This window comes from Knufia obscura, assembly GCF_036327395.1.
Source record: "Knufia obscura strain CCFEE 5817 isolate CBS 148926 chromosome Unknown scaffold_1, whole genome shotgun sequence".
Taxonomy (NCBI): Eukaryota; Fungi; Ascomycota; class Eurotiomycetes; order Chaetothyriales; family Trichomeriaceae; genus Knufia; species Knufia obscura.
Window position 1 is genome coordinate 3,919,536 of NW_027042687.1, and position 19,408 is coordinate 3,938,943.

Sequence of the window (19,408 nt, forward strand, 5' to 3'; positions counted from 1 at the left end):
TCCATCCTCATCCACACTCCTCGCCTCACGACTATCTCCCAACCTCTCACAAAGTCATTCACGTTCTTCGGATAGCTCCAGCGCCCTCTTCCTAAACGCATTCCCTGCGTGCGACTCGACACGTGTTGCAACCATCGTGAAGCAGCCTAGTGGTGTGCAAGTAAGTTTCGATACGGGCATGCCTGTCAACTCCCGAGTTAGAGTCAACTCAGGAGTTGGCCTCAATCGAACTCCCTACTCCCGAGTTGACTCTAAGTTGACTCACGGTCAGTCTTGGCATTAATACTCTTACTAGCCTACTCGCCCTTATCGTTATTCTACTATATCCCTAACAGAACACGACTAGTATTAGTATCCACTTAAGATACCAAGGCCAACTCCGGAGTCGGGAGTTGGTCCAAAATTCTCAACTCCCAACTCCCGAGTTGGAGTTGACTCAAGAGTTGACTCGGGAGTTAACAGGCATGGATACGGGCACCGCGCAGAATGCTCGCCAATCAATGTTCGGGACACACTGCCTTACGGGGAAAGCGAATATAGCGGCTTCTGTACTGGAACATTCACGCATGCTACCGCTATGAATGAAGTCACTGGTGTCTGCCATGTATGACAGCAGATGTATGAAGTGGGGCTAATAAGAATAGCGTGGGTGCGATGAGTGAGGGAACGAGGACTCCCAAGGTGGTTCGCAATCTCTTGCGCAAGCCATGAGGATCGGCTGAGCATATTGTAGGTTTGAGGTCGCGATCGAAACATGTGGCGGATGTCATTTATAGCAGAGGCTCAGCGCGACCATGACTTACTGGACTCAGAAGCAGAACATGGCGCCAATTGTGCACAATCCGACGCTGGTAAAGACAGCATCTACCAGGCAAGGACATGGACGCTTGATCTTTTGCGGCAATGACAACAGAGCTCTTCAAGAATGTGCTTGGATATAGACATGTTATTGACATGTGAGGAAAGCGATGTTTTGCGGCCAGACACAGACTAGTCAATATGCCATATGAACAAATTTGGATTTCATTCCAGTTGTTCTATTCAAACGACCGCCAGAAGGCATAAATCATGATTCTCCTCATCTGTTCCATGATGCCTACTGCTGTTCCGCATCCAGAATCCACCCTTCCTACCCTCGCAAGTTTTGGACCTCATAATCACTTCAGTATCAAGATGCCCGTTCACAACACCTTCCCTCCGCTACCCGTCCTCCCCCTCCTCACTCAAAACAACCCACCCACTACACGGACACCTCAAATCCCCAAACCGCGTACAAAACTTATTACACACACACTCATCCCAACAAACACACATCCCCGCCTCAACATACTCCTCCACCGTCATATGCCCCAGGAAATACCGATAGTACCCCACACATACGCCCTCCAACCGTGCAAGCGTGCACTCCCGATGTGCTTCCTTTCGCAGCTCGTTCTCGGCGCGCGTACGGAAGAAGTGCAGGTTGGCTGAGTGGGATGATTGTATTTCTGCGTGCTGAGTGAGGTGGAGCAGGGTGGCGTCGTGGTTGATGTCGTGTTCTGTTAGGTCCGGGGTATGGCGGGTGTCGGGAGTGAAGTTTGTGTGGGTTATTAGGCCGTTGGGGTGGGAGGGGTTGCCGAAGTTGCGGGTTGGTGGGGTTGTGGGTGGGAGGTGTGATGGGATGGGGAGGTTGAATTGGCCGGTGAAGCCGCGGAGGGCTTGGGGCATGGGGGAGGTGAGGAGGTGGCTGAGGAGGCTGGCTTTGGAGGATGTTTTGGAGGTTGTTCGGATGGCTGCGATGGATCGGGCTTCGCTGAGGTAGGACGTGTGAGCTTTGATTTTGCTGGAGTTTTTGTTGATGAAGCTGTGGCGGGCGCGTTTTGAGCTAAACCTGGTGTCCTGGTCTTGGGCTTTGCGTTTTCTGATGAGGTTGATTTTGTCGTTGCGTCGTTGCATGAGGGCGGAGTTTCGGAATGGGGCTTCGGCGACTGTGAATTCGGGATTTGCGATGCTGGCTTTTGTGACTGTTTGTCGAACTGGCTGCTCGTTATCAGGAACGAAGAGCTGATTGAGGGCGACGCCACGAATCGTTGAGGCTGTGTCTGGCTCTTCGAACGCATGAATAGAAAGGTCGTTGTGCTGAGACTTCCTAGGCTTGTGGAGCAGATACTTAAGAGGAGCTGGGAGCATGTTCTCGTCGACACTTGGTGTGCGTTCGTCTGAAATGCTCGGAGAGGACTGAGAGAACGGGCCGACGGGGGCTTTAGTATCAGGACCAAGATAGTAATCTTCGTCAGCAAGATCATCGTAGACAGAAAGAAGCAAGTATTGTTGACTTTCACTCGTAGGCTTGGCGTCGCTCTTGCCGCGGATTCGAACGGTACCGGTCGGACTGGCAGCTTCCAGAGACCTCGAGAAAGTTTCCGCGTTGGATATGTGGAAGAAGTCGGAATTGATACGGTCGTGCTCGAGCTGCGAGGCTTGGTCTATGTCAAGGTAGCCGCCAGCCAATTCGGTCACTTGAGCTGCAACGAAATCGTCTTGGAGCTCTCTAGTCGTGACGTGGGCTCCTGCCTGGCCAAAGAAGTGTAGAGAGGCCGGCGATGCATCGAAGCCAGGGCCTACGGTGTCCTCCTCATCGCTGTCGTCTCGTGTAAGCTCTGGTGTCGAAGCACTGCATATTTCCCCTCGTATCGACGGCACAAGGGCTCTTTCTGTGATATCATTGGCGGTGACCAGGGGAATCTCGAGAGGACCAGCTGTTTTGATCTGGAGCTCGGGGTCGATCTTTCCGTGAGGCTCTGAAATTTGTGTCAGTAATGTTCCAGAGACCTGTTTGCCGCCCAGCTTACCTATCAAATCCTCAAGCTGCTCTGGCAGCATGTAGCTGTGGTCATCTTTGATATTTTCTTCGTCGCCAAACCATATTTCCCTTCCGTGCTCGTCCACAAGCTCGAATTTGCTTGGTGTTGATCCATAGTCCCAATCGTAGTATCTAGGCCTCGGAGCGCAGCCATTGACCCTACGAGGTGTCAGAGGCGCCTCAATACTATCACGGACAGGCGTCCTCCTTGGTTCTTCTCGAGGTATAGGAGATGCTGGGGAATCGTCAGAGCACGCACTATCACGACAGACAGGCACATACCAATCTTTCGAGTGCCATCAAAGTCGCCAAGGGACAGTGTTCGTCGACGGAAGAACTCGTCTTCCACTATACTTGTTAGCTAGTACGGGACTAGGCTGTGCGATTGACTTGCGTGTCGTATCTCCTGTGAGGTATTCAAAAATGCTCTGCCGGTGACCGCCGCTACATTTCTCGACAGAAATATAGGGCAACTCTTCCGTGCATATATTCCGAGGCGCCGATGCCGCCGCTTCAAGTTCGTAGATGCTTGGTATTTCTTCGAGAGACATTTTCACTGAATTGTGAGTGCAATAACAAAAGACAGCTCGAGGCTCGACAAAGAGCGCATGAGTTATGGCGACGTAAGACGGATCTGCAGCAAGACTGAACGGAATGGACTACAGGAAGAAGATTGAGCGCTTCTAGCGCGAAGGTACATGTTGATGGCAATGCCTAAGAGATCCTATTGTTGCGACGTGAATAGGATAAAAAGAGGCTGGGCTTAGGGTTTCGTCATAGTGAAGATTGTGTTGCGGCGACGCTTTCATTGAAGAAGATCGCAAACCTACCGTGCAACGCGGGATAATTGGACTTGTCTGCGAAAAGCAAATGCCATACAGGCTTATAACAACGAGCAGTGGCTCTCGCCGAAGTCCTCAAGGTTTCCTTATATCGTCTCTGGCCGTGGCCAAACCCTATGGCTTCTTGTGACTAAGGACTCAAAACCTCGTTGCCAGCGCGCGTGAACCGTACTGTAGATTCAACCCACTCGACTGCACCTCTGCTGTCATTCTGGCGCTGTCCGGCGGAATGTGTTGCATTTGTGTAGCATACAAAGTCCTCCGGGCCCTTGTCGGTGAAGCGAGAACCTGTTGAAAGAATCATTCAGGAAGGCAAGCTGGAGCCGGGTCTCATCTTGAAGACACATTGACAATTAGCACCGTTATTATTTCGCGTTCCGACACGTTATCTGAGTTGTGAAGCACCGTCCGTGTTGATTTTCGACCACTTAAGCGACCAACCTAATACTCCTCTAGCAGTGCTGATTCTGTCCTCAACTGCCCGCATCAGTGAATGCGGCTTCATAGGTATGATCCTGTTGAGGTACAGGTGAGCGCTGAGCCACCGATGGTAGAGCTGAAATGGATTGTGTTCTAGTTCTGCGTAACCTCGTTCGACGATGCGGCCATGCCAGACAGAAACAGGATGAGCATGATTCAGCGAAAGATTGTGATATTATACACGAAGATTCGTTCACACTCACAGGCACACACTGTAGTATGCCAGAAGACTAAACAGGAGCTCAAATATGAAGTCGAGTGAAGTCGAGTGAAGTCGAGTGAAGTTCTCGTAAGCTCGAGACGGACCACGTTTGCGGGACCGGGCGCGCTTAAACGTGGCGGAGCCGGCAACACCATTCCAAGCGCCTAAAAAGGGAAAGTGCCCCTGTGTTAGCGAGGCTAGGGGTCGGGACTGCCTTGTTCAGGTCACTGAAACTCCCAAAGTTGTGCTTATGATTCAGCAGATTCTAGATTTCTATCGATCGAGTCTCAGATCGCTGTATTTGTGTCGCTACCTTCCTGTCACTCGCTCCAGTCAACCTCGAACAAACAAAGCCACGAACGGCCCATCTATCAGGTCACTCTCCTCGAATACGCCGGCCAGTCGATTCCAATTCCAACTGAGACCGCATAATGTGTTTATGATTACGGAAAGACTGCCATCAATATAGTGCTGGCTTCTAGCCGATCGAGAACGGGCAATATGGCTTCAAGCCTAGATCGGAGGAAATCGAGAATTCCAGGACTATCGTTGTTATGGTCGCTGGCATTGTTTCTTTGGGTTCTGCCTGCCTGGGGGGCTGAAAAGACGGCAGCGGACTATTATGTCAAGTCACTGCCAGGGGCCCCCAAGGGGCCTCTGCTGAAGATGCATGCTGGGTAGGAGCAAGAAAGAGGTGCTTATGGATATCATCTAACACATTCCAGCCACATCGAAGTGAACCACGAGCATAATGGCAACATCTTCTTCTGGCACTATGCCAATCGACACATCGCAAATCGGGCACGAACAGTGATATGGCTGAACGGCGGTCCAGGATGTTCATCGGAAGACGGCGCATTGATGGAGATTGGACCCTACCGTGTAAAAGAAGGCGGAAAGCTGGAATACAATGATGGATCATGGGACGAATTTGCAAACCTCCTCTTCGTGGACAACCCGGTTGGAACAGGCTTCAGTTATGTCAACACGGACAGCTACCTTCACGAGTTACAAGAGATGGCAGACCAGTTCATAATCTTCCTCGAAAAATGGTTCGCTCTCTTCCCCGAATATGCCGACGACGACCTCTACATAGCTGGCGAATCCTACGCAGGCCAACACATCCCCTACATCTCACGTGCAATAATGGACCGGAACCAAAAGTTTGGCAACAAGGAGAAATGGAACCTAAAAGGCAACCTCATCGGCAACGGCTGGATCAGTCCCGCGCATCAATACCAAGCCTACGTCTCCTTCGCGTATGCAGAAGGTCTTGTCCAAGGCGGCACACCCGAAGGCAACACTCTCGACAAAGCCCTCACCGACTGCCTCAGCGAACTCGGCCAGCCCGGCGCAGCAGACCGCATAAACATCAATACCTGCGAGGGCGTCCTCTCCACCTTCCTCGATGTCACACGCTCAGGGGGCCAATGCTACAACATGTACGATGTGCGTCTGAAAGACTCGTACCCCTCCTGCGGTATGAATTGGCCTCCGGACCTAAAAGATGTGACTCCATATTTAAGACAACAAGACGTGGTAGACGCACTACACATCAATGGGGATAAACGCACTGGCTGGTCAGAATGCTCAGGCTCCGTCTCTTCGAACTTCCGAGCCCAGAAATCAAAAGCAAGTATCAGCTTGGTCCCGCAACTTCTTGATGATGGTCTTCCGATCCTGCTGTTCAGCGGCGCCAAGGACATGATTTGTAACCATCTCGGCACGGAAGACATGATTTCGTCAATGGAATGGGGTGGCGGTACAGGCATGGAGACCTCATCTGGCGTCTACGCGCCCAAGCGAGACTGGTACTTTGAGGGTGAAGCCGCTGGTCTCTGGCAGGAAGCGCGGAATCTGACATACGTGCTGTTTTACAATTCAAGTCACATGGTTCCGTTTGACTACCCACGGCGGACGAGGGATATGCTTGATCGATTCATGGGCGTTGATATTGCCAGTATTGGCGGAAAGCCTGTCGATTCTCAGATCGATGGGGAGAAGGCACATTCTGAGACCAGTGTTGGCGGACACCCGAACAGCACGGCTGCGCAGGAAGAATCAAAGGACAAACTACATCAGGCGGAACTCAGCGCGTATTACAGATCCGGCGAGGCGGCTTTGGTGATCGTGATACTGATTGCCATTGCGTTCGGGTTCTGGGTGTGGAGAGGTCGACGAAGGCAGAGCAGGCCTCAGGAAGGTCAGCTGGGTGCGTATGCGCCTGTTACTGGGAAGCACGGGGATGTTGAAGCTCAGGACTTCGATGAGAATGAGTTGCAGAATCTGGGGTCAGCGAACGGGAGATTCAAGGATGCGGATGGGGATATGGAGAGGGACAGATATGATATTGGCAGCGACAGTGATGATGACGATGATATTGCGGTGGGAAGAGCGAAGGAGGGCAAGGTATAGAATGCACGGCGGAGTTATTCGTTTGCGAGCAGTGTTGTTGATATGTATCAAAGCAGGAAGGGCATCAGGCGCACGAAGAAGCTAGACCTAGAAGCAGGGGATGGTTGATGTGGGACTCACCGGTTCGTCCGTGACCCGGTGTGCGATTGCTGTTCTATCTGAAGCTCGTGGTCGGGATATACTAGCAGAGGAGCATAGCTGTCTAGGTCTCAGACGCAGAATAATCGATTTGATACAGCGCTCACAGATAGATTTGTGAAGCTATCGTACTTTTCTGTTTGTAACACCAGTCGTCTCGTCGTCAAGACGAACACTTGTGTCCTGTTCGATTTCTAGCGAAGGATACCTCGCGTCAAACATACAAACAATGACGTCGGAGCGAGCGTCGATTCTTCATGCCTTATGGGTCAGAAGTACATGGCTAAGATGGTTAGTCTTGAGAAGCAGTAACTTATGCATGGGTAAGTCTGCTTCCTAATATGTCGATAGCTACGCGCTGCTTCTGCTTGTCAGCCATGCCGCAACCTGCAGTGTGCCAAGAGGCCTTCGCGAGTTTCATCGTCGTGCCAGTGTTGCTGACTGTCAGATGTGCTCATCGGAGATTGGGTTCGGATCGACTGCGATAGGGCGCCGCATCGGCCTCAGGCAGGATGGGCAGGTACCGTATCTACCCGTACCTCGCATGGTGCAGCTGCTTCTGCATCCGCGATGCATTGGCAGGTCGCTTCCCACATTGTGTGGGCATGTAGAGTAGGCCTGGTATGTAGGTAGCTTGTAGTTTGGTCGTCATAGTACATACTGCGTAGCAAGAATTTCCTGAACAAGTAATAGTGCCAAGGCATGTGATTGCCTCAGAGTTGGTCCTTGTGTACCCACCATGAATTACTCGAGGTTGCTGACATAAAGTGTGCTCAACTTGGAGGCTGAGAGTCATGAGCATAGAAGGATAAAAGCTTCTGAGGTACCAAGTATTTCTGCGGCATGTTCAATACTCGTGTCGATCGATGCACCCCTGTTTTGTGGTAATGATCACGAGACCCGACCTCGCCAGCGGTGGAGGCTATGACTAAGAATTCAGCTATCTGGAGTAACAATGTTAAGGCGCACAAGTGACTGATCTCTTGAGCGTTGCACCTGTTACCTTTCAGGCACAAGTGCCAGATGACAATCCTGCTGGAAGTACCGTGTGCAAGGAATTATTGATAGTAAAGCGAGCTGCCTATAATGACCATATCTCCGTCGATTCAGTTGAGTGACGTGCTCTAATCCGCGTTCGTCCGTATGAGGACTACTCGTAGATATGCTCATCATGCTCACGTCGTACCTGGCATGGTTCGATAGGTACTCTAGAGAAATGATGTTCAGAGTTGTCGTCGCCGCATCGAGTGTCAAACGTCCTGCAAATACATCTCCCTTACGCAAGAAATAATGTATTCCGGTGGTGCAAGCAAGGTTCGTTCAGTCCGCGGTTATGTAATATATGACATATCCTTCGGAGCAAGGCTCAAACTAGGCTAGCGGAAGCAGTGGACCGTCGCAATGTCACTCGAGTCAGACATCTCGGAAACTTGGGATGATGAGAATAATGTTCCACCGCCTCGTTCGCATACCGCACACTGGTGGCTTGGCGTTTCCTGTGGCACTAGATTACCGCATGTTTATGCGACAATCGAAAGACAGAAGATCGAACTGCGCGTTACGGCTTGCTGACTGTGGAAGTCCGATTCATCGAATCTGGCAACTAGGTCAAGCCTCGGCACCTATTTGGAGTATCTATCTAGCCTGTCACACGCCCGCTGGTTCTTGCCTCGAAAGTTGTGATTTGTGCTGCCAACGGAATAATATGCACACACGCGTGGGCCTGCTTTGCGAATGTCCATAGTCACGTTATACGAGGAGTTGGGGAATAAGCAAGCGACTGTCATACGTAGTAGTCTAGCCAGGTGTGTCATGGTTTCCTTAATCATTACCTTCGCTCCGCGCATTTCTTGCCTCAGCGCTAGCAGCTACGGTCGTCCTTTGCGATTATTTGATGACCTTTCTGCTTACCTACACAACACCCATCTCTACTCTTTCTTGTCGCTTTCTGGCCCATTCCACCAACGCATCGGATCGCAAGGCCACGATTACTATCTAGAACAAGCATATTTTCTTATTTGGTCGCGCGTCTTGTTCCTCTGTCCACCCTCTTGAGCCGCCTCGAATTTCGCGAAATGCAGCCTGCGCTTGCACCGCGTGCAAATGCTTCGGTATGTCAGCACTCTTCTTACTCATCCGTGCCTACCCCATCAGGAACGTATCATGACTGGTTCCTTCACTTCGGCAGACCTGTCGTGTCATCCCCGTCGCCACAAGGTCCTTCTTTGGTCAATGCTGTTCCTGGCTTTCCAAAACCAAAGACTTCGATCTTGCATGGTCGATGTACGAGACCAGGATGCTCATCTAGCGCCCACGACTTATGGTTGCTCCGCATGCTCCTCCCGAGCAGGCTGCATGACACTTGAATTATTTTAGCACTTGAATGATTTCGGTATTTGTCGTAACGCATAGAGTACTGACAGTGACAATCCTCTAGGATCCTCAGTTCCAGTCCTACGACCAGACAACGAGTAAGAACAATCCTCTATCGCTGCCAAGTGATCATCCTGTACTCGCCTTCTGGATCGCTCCCGCCGCTTTCGAATGCAGTACAGTGCACAAGCTCACGTTCTCACCCTCCACAAACCTCTTGCCTTGCCACTATCCCTACCCTGTTTGTTCGACGATCCGTCCCACACCTCATCGCTTGCTCCACCTGCCAGTACCTCAGTAGCACCTAACCCTACTTGCCGGGTGACATATATCACTTCTTGATCTTCCACCCTCACACAGCCAGTATTCGCTAGCTGGATTGTCCTACTGGTCCTGCTTACCTCAGCCCTCAATCCTAAGCATCTACCAATCTCACCCGTGTCTGCTTTATGATATACCACCACCAATCACATCATGACTTCTATTACTCAGCTACTTTCACCTTGGCCAGTCGCTAAGTCTCATTCAATAGTGCTAAGAGACCAACCTGACTATACTCAAGCGCAAGCACACAGCATACCACCACCTCCATCCTACCAACCTGTCTCCGACGCTATGCTCTCGGCACAGGCGCAACCCGTGCCAACATCACCGTCTGCCACGAGCCCGCAGCAGACGAGTGACCATAGCGATGGAGACGGACAGGCTGATGGTCGCAAAGGATATGGCAAGCGAGAATTGAGTACGAGTAAAAGAGCTGCACAGAACAGAGCCGCACAGGTATGCTTTGGCCCCCAAATTTGCAACAAGCCCCACTTATTAATTCACGAACAGAGAGCATTCAGACAACGCAAGGAAGGATACATAAAGAAACTTGAAGAGCAGGTCCGGGACTACCAAGCGTTATCAGATAACTTCAAGGCTGTTCAGGCGGAGAATTATCAATTAAGAGACTACATCATCAACCTACAGAGCAGATTACTGGAAAGCCAACACGAAGTACCGCCACCACCAAGCAACGTTGATGGATTGCAGCCGGGTAAAGCCCAGCAATCTCAACATGCGACGATCCAACAACCACCACATATACCAGCGGTCAACACACAGCAGCAAGTACACACCTTGCCAAGGATAGCAGAGATGGGAAGTGCCAGCACGACACCTCCACACGATCAACAATCGGTGCATCCCAGCCACAATCGTTCGCCGTCCTTAGGTACTTCCTACGGCTTCGAGCAAACAGCGAAACGAATCAAGACAAGCCCAACCATGACGCCTGCTCAGTCTGCTTTGCAGGGTAATGCTGTCTTGAACCCAGGTCAAACATCGCGATAGCATTACGATGACAATTCAGAGAGTGAGCTATTCGGCTCTACTACCAATTATTGACCACATATCCTATCGCCATTACCGACCTCTTCATAAGATCTCGATCGCATGCACGATGTCACACAGTCTGAATCCTACGAAGATGCCTGACGAGATTTTGCTGAGTATCATTTGTACAACATAGCTCACAATCGGCGATCCGGACGCGGCTCAAGCCACAGGATTGACCTTCTCGTATCTGACGGCAGAACACGTTTACAGTATAGCGGCGCATAGACGTCCTGGTTTGCGATTATGGGGTTCTCACATATGTTGCATGAGAACTATTTGTGTATCGGATATGAACATGTTATGCGGATTCGATTTGTCAGCGGGTGTTACGGATGGCATTAAAAGAGCCAAGGCGCTGGTGGCTGCAGCCAATCAAGACCGGCTTGGGAGACGGGACGGATGAACTTCGGTCGGCAGGAGGCTACGGCATTCTGGTTACTCATCAGGCACCCGTCCGTGCTGAGATCAGACTAATTGCTTTATTTGTGAATTACAGAGGCCCAGACAGGGAGCGAAGGAAACTCGGAGGAATGATTACAGCAGAACCGGATGGCGGTATGGGCACAGAGTGGCAGTCGGTGATGCGGGACGAAAGGCCCGCTGCGTGCCTTGGCGACGCAAGACAGCTTATATTACTGTCAGCAACGCATCTGCTTCTCGGAAATCTGATGCGACTGCATATCTACTATCTACATGGCATGCTACTCGGTAGTCCGAACTTTAGCAAGAGCGGAGCTGCTCCCTCGCACCCAGCAACCGCATCATGTATAAACGTATGAACATCGAAGCTGACACGCTGAAACAGTCATGTGAATACGATCAGCCACCTGCATCCTATCTCTGATCTGTTGCTTATCACCGTGCTATTGACTTCGAGCACGACGGTCTGTGCCAGGAGTACTGGCTACGGCCGAACAGCTCACCTAAGCATGGTTGGCCTGATCACTTGCGGGACGCCTGCGCATCGATTACCCCCAACTGCATCGATGCCTTGAATCGCTGCCAATTTCGGGTGTTGTCACGCGGTCCCATTGTACGTGATGCAAGCTTTACCCTTCACGACGTAGTGCTCCGAAGCTATACACGTGTGACACTGCGCTACTCCTACTCCTACCAGTTTCGGGTCGTTGATGCTTACATCAGATCTTACTTAACCTGGCTCGAAACGCGAGGCTAACGTGATTCCCCACGCACTAACGAAGTGTTGACCGAAATGCCAAGCGTCTAGGCAGATGAGAGTGTAACAAGTAAAGCGCGTCTTCCCAATTGAATAATCCGGATCGAAGTGCGTTTCTCGCAATTCGCTTCAAGGACGTGTAGCTACGATAATACGTCATTATCTTACTGCAGGACGGCATGGCAATGAGGCGCACACAATGCTCCCACTGTAAGGCTGCCAGGTCTGTTGCTGGTGGTGACGGCTACCCATATTGCAAAGCACAGGTGAGCTACTAGGCAATCGAAAGGTCACAAGCCATGCTCATTGCGGCTCTCTGGCTAGCAATGAAGTGCTCTAGGGCATAGCGGACGGTAGTAAAATTGAAAGATATCAATATCTGAGCTTTGCGCAAGTCGCAATGTCGGTGCCGACGATGATCTATCGTAGTGCAACTGATGCATAACCATACCGGAGCACAAGATATAGCCCCTCCGCCAGCATGCCTCGTATCGCTGAACAGCAGTGCGTGTAGCCTCTACAGAGACCTGTGTATGGCACAATGAAGGCTCTCGCAACCCTCCTCACAGCCTCAACTACCCTAGCTGCACCCTACCCCTAGCGAGTAGAACACACCCTCATGGTTCCACACCCATCCAGACTGAAACCAAGTCCAACCTCATCCCCGATCCTAACCCCCCACCAAGCAATCTCAACACTAAACCACACAGGCAACGCCCCACGTACACCCCCCAACAACCACGACCTCGCGTCTGAAGTCGCGGTCACCAACGACGGGAAATTCCTCTACGCATCGAATCGGAATACACTCAGTCTCGATAGCGACACTCTCGCCGAATTTGCTGTAGACGATGACGACGACGGACACCTCACATACAACGGGTACAATGAGACGATGGGGAAGATCCCGCGTCACTTCGCGCTAAGTAATGATGGGGAGAACAGCAGCGCTCGCCAGCAGCGCTGCTGCTATGACAAGATGACTAATCATCTTGGTGTAACAATTCCTCTTCCTCTGGCAACGGCTCGCTCAATTGCAAGACGATATCGCCTCGCTACCAGTTCCTCCTTAACTTATAGATCTCTAGCGACTCGACCGTTAAGCAGTTACGATTAGGTATCAGCGCCCGCTTAGCGGAGGAAAAGATACGCTTAACCTCAGCTAATATTACTAGTATCGAGAGAATATTAAATACTATTTAGCGAAGCTTAATAGAACTATATTTTACCTACTAATTAAGTATATTAACGTTACCTATAGGCGTTCCGTAAATATAGTTAAGAAAAGGATTATTATATATTATGCTTATTAGCTAGGAAAAGACTGGAAATCAGGCAAAACAGGGCAATGGGTTGAAGTTGGTTGTATGACTATCTAGAGAGGAGTGATTCGCCGGAAAAGTACCAAGTACTACGGCGAATCACCATCCCCGCGGCAGGCGCGTCCTATTCAGGCCGTCAGGTGACCGATATAATGCCATGCCAATGTATGGCCACGCCATAACATTATAAGTCTTTAGTTAGTTAAAAACGTCGCTAATCTATATATTAAGAAGTAACCTATCGTCGTTATCGTTATCCGTAGGCTATAGTTTAGCGATAGAATACACCTTCTAAGCGTAATTTATCTACTAATACTTATATACTTTCTAAATTATAGCTTCTTTATACTTAAGTATATCTTACTATCGCTTATTAAACTATACTTTATAACTATAAGGGATAAGTAAAGTTATAGCTATATAAACCATTTAAGTATTATTAATTATATACTACTACTTATTAAGCTTCTACTAGCTTTACTACTATATAACCGTAATTAGGTATACCTTATCGTATTTTTCTTATACTTTAAGTAGTTCTTTCTTCGTATACTTTAGAAGGTACTTAATCGTTAGAAGCTACTCCTAAATAGAGCTATAGCGACCGTTTATCGTATTAGATTAAAGGTCTTTAGTTACGTACTTAAATAGCTATAGCGCTAACTTAATACCGCTTAACTACGCCTAGTTATCGTTACTAAGTATATCCTACTTAAGAAAGTCGCTAAACTAAAAGTAGAAGACCTTAATACGTTTATATATCTTTAATATATACTTAATCTAAGTATAATATAATAACTAGCGGGTATCGTTATCTTAAAGTGCTTTAAGATTTATAATATAGTTAGTCTTTATTTATAACGTTTCTAATTCTAATATAAATAATATAAATTACCTATATAGGCTTAGCTTAGTTAATTTATAAGCTATTTTAGCTAATAATAGGCCTAGGATTCTTAAATCCGTTAACCCCTAATAACTTTTTTCTTAAACTATAATATTACGATTTCTTAATATTTCGCGAATTTATATAAGAAAAGTAGTTACTACTTATTATTACTATTAATACTAGGCGTTAATATCTTTCTAAATACTTCTATACGTTATATACTTCCTCTAATAAATATAATAATATTATATAGCTTTTTAACGGTATCTCTATAATACTAGGTGTCCTATACCCTCTCTATAACGACTTTTTTCTTTATCTACTATTTTAAGCTAGTACCGATAGTATACCTAAAAGCCTTAATATCTTATTCTAATATAAAGTTACGAGCGATTAGGTTAATAATATAACTAAGGTAGCGAACTTAACGCTTAACCTAGTCTTTTTCTATTAGCTAAACGTTAGCTAGAATATCTTAAACGGTATTATTATTATAAGCTAAATTATTACTTTAGAAGTAGCTAAGTTTATTATTAATTTTATAATCTAGAACTAGCTTAATAACCTTTATAGCTATCTCCTTTACGCTATACTTATCCTTTATTCTTTTTATCTTAAGTAGTATTACCTTATTATAATATATCGATTTACTCTATACTATAAAGTACTAAATAAAGTAGTTAATAACTATAAATACTATATACCTATTAAACGATATCTATATATTAAAAAAGAGATAAATCTTTAACTATAACTAGTATAATAATAACTTAATATAAAGCTTTTTTATCTTAAAATCTTCGCGTACCTACCGTCTAAGCGAACTAGTAGATATAGGTATTTTACTAGTATTAAGTAGCTTTATTAACTCCTTTTAGTTAGCGGTATTAACTTTATATAATAGAAGATACTCGTTAATATATAGTTATAATACCTACTTTTATATACGCTTTAGTTTAATCTTATAGTATAAGTTTTAATATACTAGTATAGGACTAGCTAACGTATTACTAGTTACTATTAAAGTAGTATCGGTCTTCTTCTTCTTTATTAGATAAGCGCTTTTAATATACCTTTACACTATACCTACCTATTCTCTAGTTATTATAATAAAGACGTAATATCCCTTTATCTTATATATCTAGCTAGTAATAATATCTTTATTAGAAAGTAAGTAATACTTCTCGCTATATACCTATTAAGATAATATCTTTCTTACTAGTATAGTCTCTACTAGATTCTAATAATAATACCTCTTCTCGTTATACTATATCTTAATAGATGTAATCTACTCTAAATTAGTATATATATACTTACTCGAATTACTTATATTAGCGATATATATAAAAAGAAGTACTATTATAATAAGAGAAAGATTAAATATAAATTTAGAAACTAAATCGCTTTTATAGCGAGTTACTTATATATTTTCTAGGTCTATACCCTATTTAAAAGGTTAGAACTACTCTACTTACAGCGCTATAGTACTATATAGTAAGGCGACGACGTATAGTATAGTATAGTATAGCGCTACGTAGCGCTATACTATAGCGTTACTAGTAAGCGCTAGAGAATAGATAGGTTACGGTTGCGAATTAGGTAATATAGGATATTATAGTATTTAAATAAGATAGTAGGAGTATTACGAACTATATTAGTTAAGCCGTTTAATAGCTGAACGTAAGAGATATAAGAAAGGTCTTATAAGAAAGCCTAGTACGTAAAGGATGAGGGACCTATTACGTAACTTTTTAGAAAGGTAATAACTAGTTATATAGGTAATTAGTAGGAACGATACTAATTAACTATTAAACTAACTAAAACTTCTTATTTAAGACTATAGAAATAAGTATATAGATTATAACTCTTCTTTAATATAGTTTATAGTTTTATAGTTAACCTAAGTTATACTAGACCCCTACCTATATATAACTCGACCTTATATTAAATACTCACTGGCCCAACATCCTACTCAGCTTACTTAAGTAGAACCACAGAGGTTCTACTCGTACTATTACTGGTCACGTAGAGACACCGGCCTTATAACAGGGAGGGGGTGGTTAGGGGGAGGGTAAGGGGCTGATGTGTGTTTTATAGAGGTGATGGATTGGAGGGAGGGAGGTGAAATGGGATTTGATGGCACGGGGTTACGATCGAGTAGGAGCAGACAGTGAAGCCACCGTCGTACGGTAACGCGCAGAAGACCGAGGTGTGACTATTCTAGCTACGTTATTGTTGAATGCGCGGCGCAGCGTCTATAAGTACTACTAAGACTTAAGCAATCATGGTGGCCCTCTGGGCTCACCTTACCATCTATAAGGTCAATTACCAACTCAATACCAACCACCATCGCTGACGGTGGGCTACCAACTCCGTCTCGAAACCTGTCCAGACCCATGTTGTTCTGAATCTCGATCTCCGTGGCCCTACCTCTGCGATGCTCGACGTTGCTGGCACTTGCTTTGCCCGTCCGTGAGTCGGTTCTTGCTAGAATCTCTTCGTTGCTTCCGGCAGCAGGTGAGTCCAATAGCTCCGGTCAACCGGCTCGGTCGGACTGGACGTGCACCGTTACACACGATATACTCATGGAGCGGCGCCAAAGCTTCGAAAGACTTTCGTCCATGTTCAAGACTGTGCTTAGTCATTTTTGATGGTGGACAATTGTCCACTTCGCCTCAAGTGACAGAACGGAGTGCTGAAGAGAGAAAAGGAGAAATAGACCCACTTGCATGCGGTCGCATCTGTCGGTTCTGTACTGTATGGTGAGGCTTAGTATGACATATCAATATGTCCGGAAATGACTAGTTGTCCTTTTGTTCATTCTGGGCCGTGTACTGTTGCACTGCTTAACTCCTAAGCAGAAGCTGTGTAGATCTTCTGTTTCAGATCTGGAGTGCAGGTGATCATGCTGTTGCGCTTGCTGTGAATGGGAAGCCTCACCAAGAATATGATTGGTAGTTGACGTTGTCGTCACAAGGTAGGTAATAGTGAAGCCCGTTTCCGAGATTGATGACCGGATCTCGGCTGAGTTGCCATTATTTCGTAGGGTACCATCCAACTCCGAAACGAGCTTACATATTTGTCAGCTCTGACTAACGAGATCTGATTGATGCACAATTCGGCATTCTCCTGCATGCTAAGTTTCGCTTACAGTTTGATTGCAGTGGCAGGAACTGCCACGTTGTGGTTGCATGCTCGTGTTCGCAATAATGTGGTAGTCGCGCAGATGCCCTTTCCGTGAAGGCTTATGGCGGTTCGGAGCGTCTCGTAAGTGTGTGCTTACTCATCGAGCTTCCCGATCTGTCGAGCAGGAACTGCGCTAGCTTTAGCGACCTTTTGTTTCATGAAGTCTCGCACTTCGACCACCGTGGGGTGATTAGTCGGACTTGTTGCTCAGACACAAGCACGCGAGAAAAGATGGTGGATAGCTGACCATGCCTCCCAAACTTGCTCCTCAAGCATATCCAGGTGTAGCCAATCAACGCTATGCAAAGCCTAGAAAAGGCAACGGTCAAGCGCCTTGTGAGTGGCCTTTAGGACATGACAAATCGCTATGAGGTATTTCCTGTGCTCTAGTTCCACTTGGTAGGGTTGCAAACTTCTTCGACAAGCTTGAGTTGTTCCCGGATGCTAGCCAAGAAATGTACGAAGCATGGTATGTAATGTTCACAAAAGCGGCTCCACGCGTGCCTTTGTCGAAACGCATACCATGCCATGTACCGACTGTCCTGTGCCATCGTGTGTTCATCTTACCACCTGCATCGTTGCGACTTGGTGCTAGTCCGCTTAAGGTAGCAGTATTGCTCATTGCGGTTTAGAAATATGATGCTTGTCACGAGCTGGAACGCAGAGCTCAATTGGTGATCCTGTGCGTCTTGAAGAGGAGGGTCGGCTCGAAGCCAGCTTCAAGCCATTTGGAACCATGTTGCAGGTTTCGATCTCTGGTGTGCGTCAGGGCGGCTGCGTGCAAAGCTTGAATGGAACAGCTTTGTAGCTTGTCGTGTTCACCATGATAGGCGACGTCCAAGCCATCTAGCCTCGCCTCGAGAGGCTGCAGCGGCTTCCTTCATATTCTTGATCGTTGACTGGAGACGCGTCTCCTTTGAGGCGACAGTACATTGTAAACGAAGGTGTTGACCATCGTCCTGCTGCCAGGTGTGAGCATGTGCAACGATCCCTATTTCAGAATGGCTTGAATCATAGCTCCTGACCAGCGAGCAACGCTAGGCTGCTTTTGCGTAGAAAGAAGCATCTTCGTGTTCAACTCCTGCGTGACGTCGTATCAATGGCTCTCGTGCGTTCAAGATGACGGCCTCAATCTCAAGCCTGGGGTACCCCAGATCGGAGGTAAGCATCGGCAGAAATATTGAGCCTGGAGTTGCATTCAAGCGGAGGACACTGAAGGTGCAGATAGGTATGTGGGGTGCAAGTCTATGGGTGGCGTCTGCGTTAATGACCTTGAGGAGCTCAGTATCGCAGCAGGACCAAGAGGTCGGTCGAAACACGTGATCAGTGTTGTGGCACCGGTCGTGTCGTCGTTCCAAGGACGTGCCCGTGGTGGCCAACAAGTAACGGCCAAGCGGTCGCTTGTTGTCTCGTTCGTATATGGCAGGCGTAAGGAGGCAAGCAGCCATTAGTCTTGGCCTATTTGAGATAGTAATGGGCGTAGGCGAGGTAAGCTGAGATCAAGCCGAAGTCAAGATTAGCTCTAATTAGTAAGTCGTGACACACCATTCTTGGCTGAAAAGAGTACAAATTAGTGACCTCACGTGCATCGTGAAAAGAGCGTGAGAAAGCACAGACCCTCCCGGCTGCTGGTTGGGCGTACTACTCTAAGAAATGAGGAAGCTGCGGCTTGGGACCTGCATGTTCGACCTTCACTGTTCCCTTCGCTCAAGCTCTTGCGAAGCCGGCCCGTATAAGCTGACTCGAGCTAATGTATGGCACGTAGAAGCTTGTAGACTCTGGCAGTTCCTTTGAGTACCCATTGTGATTGTTGCATGTACTTCAAGCCATGGTGTGCCGTCAGCAAGTACGATATTCAAGATTTTTGCAACAGAACGTCTCGCCAATAGGCAGATACAGACCAAGCTTGTGATGCTCCGTCAGCTGTGTGACGTTTGTACTCTTGGCCTCGTTCACACGAATGTATCTTATGTCAACAATTAGTAAACTTCTAGCGATCAAAAGAACAAATCGCGTCCTGCTGGGAGGTGCGGAGATTTATGCTCGCTTGCCGCTTCTGCTGTGTACGAAGATGACATGACTTCGGTTGCATGAAGACATCGATCGTCTGTATTTTGGCTGTAATATCGGTTTCTGTATTAATTATGTCAGACACAGGGTAT

The 19,408-nt window shown here is 47.4% G+C and overlaps 3 protein-coding genes across 3 annotated transcripts; 2 read left to right on the top strand and 1 right to left on the bottom strand.

The window, feature by feature from the left end:
- Window positions 1–1,200: 1,200 nt before the first annotated feature.
- On the bottom strand, window positions 1,201–3,393 carry PMZ80_001491 (uncharacterized protein; the record flags this gene model as incomplete). Its single annotated transcript, XM_064869934.1, has 3 exons — window positions 1,201–3,077; window positions 3,125–3,190; window positions 3,237–3,393. 3 exons carry the CDS (start codon window positions 3,391–3,393, stop codon window positions 1,201–1,203), a joined length of 2,100 nt encoding a protein of 699 aa, XP_064735431.1.
- A 1,474-nt stretch (window positions 3,394–4,867) lies between these two features.
- KEX1 (Cell death protease) lies at window positions 4,868–6,781 on the top strand (the record flags this gene model as incomplete). Its single annotated transcript, XM_064869935.1, has 2 exons — window positions 4,868–5,043; window positions 5,092–6,781. The coding sequence occupies 2 exons, from the start codon at window positions 4,868–4,870 to the stop codon at window positions 6,779–6,781; spliced, it is 1,866 nt and encodes a 621-aa protein (XP_064735432.1).
- A 2,985-nt stretch (window positions 6,782–9,766) lies between these two features.
- On the top strand, window positions 9,767–10,627 carry PMZ80_001493 (uncharacterized protein; the record flags this gene model as incomplete). Its single annotated transcript, XM_064869936.1, has 2 exons — window positions 9,767–10,072; window positions 10,127–10,627. The coding sequence occupies 2 exons, from the start codon at window positions 9,767–9,769 to the stop codon at window positions 10,625–10,627; spliced, it is 807 nt and encodes a 268-aa protein (XP_064735433.1).
- Between the last annotated feature and the right edge of the window lie 8,781 nt (window positions 10,628–19,408).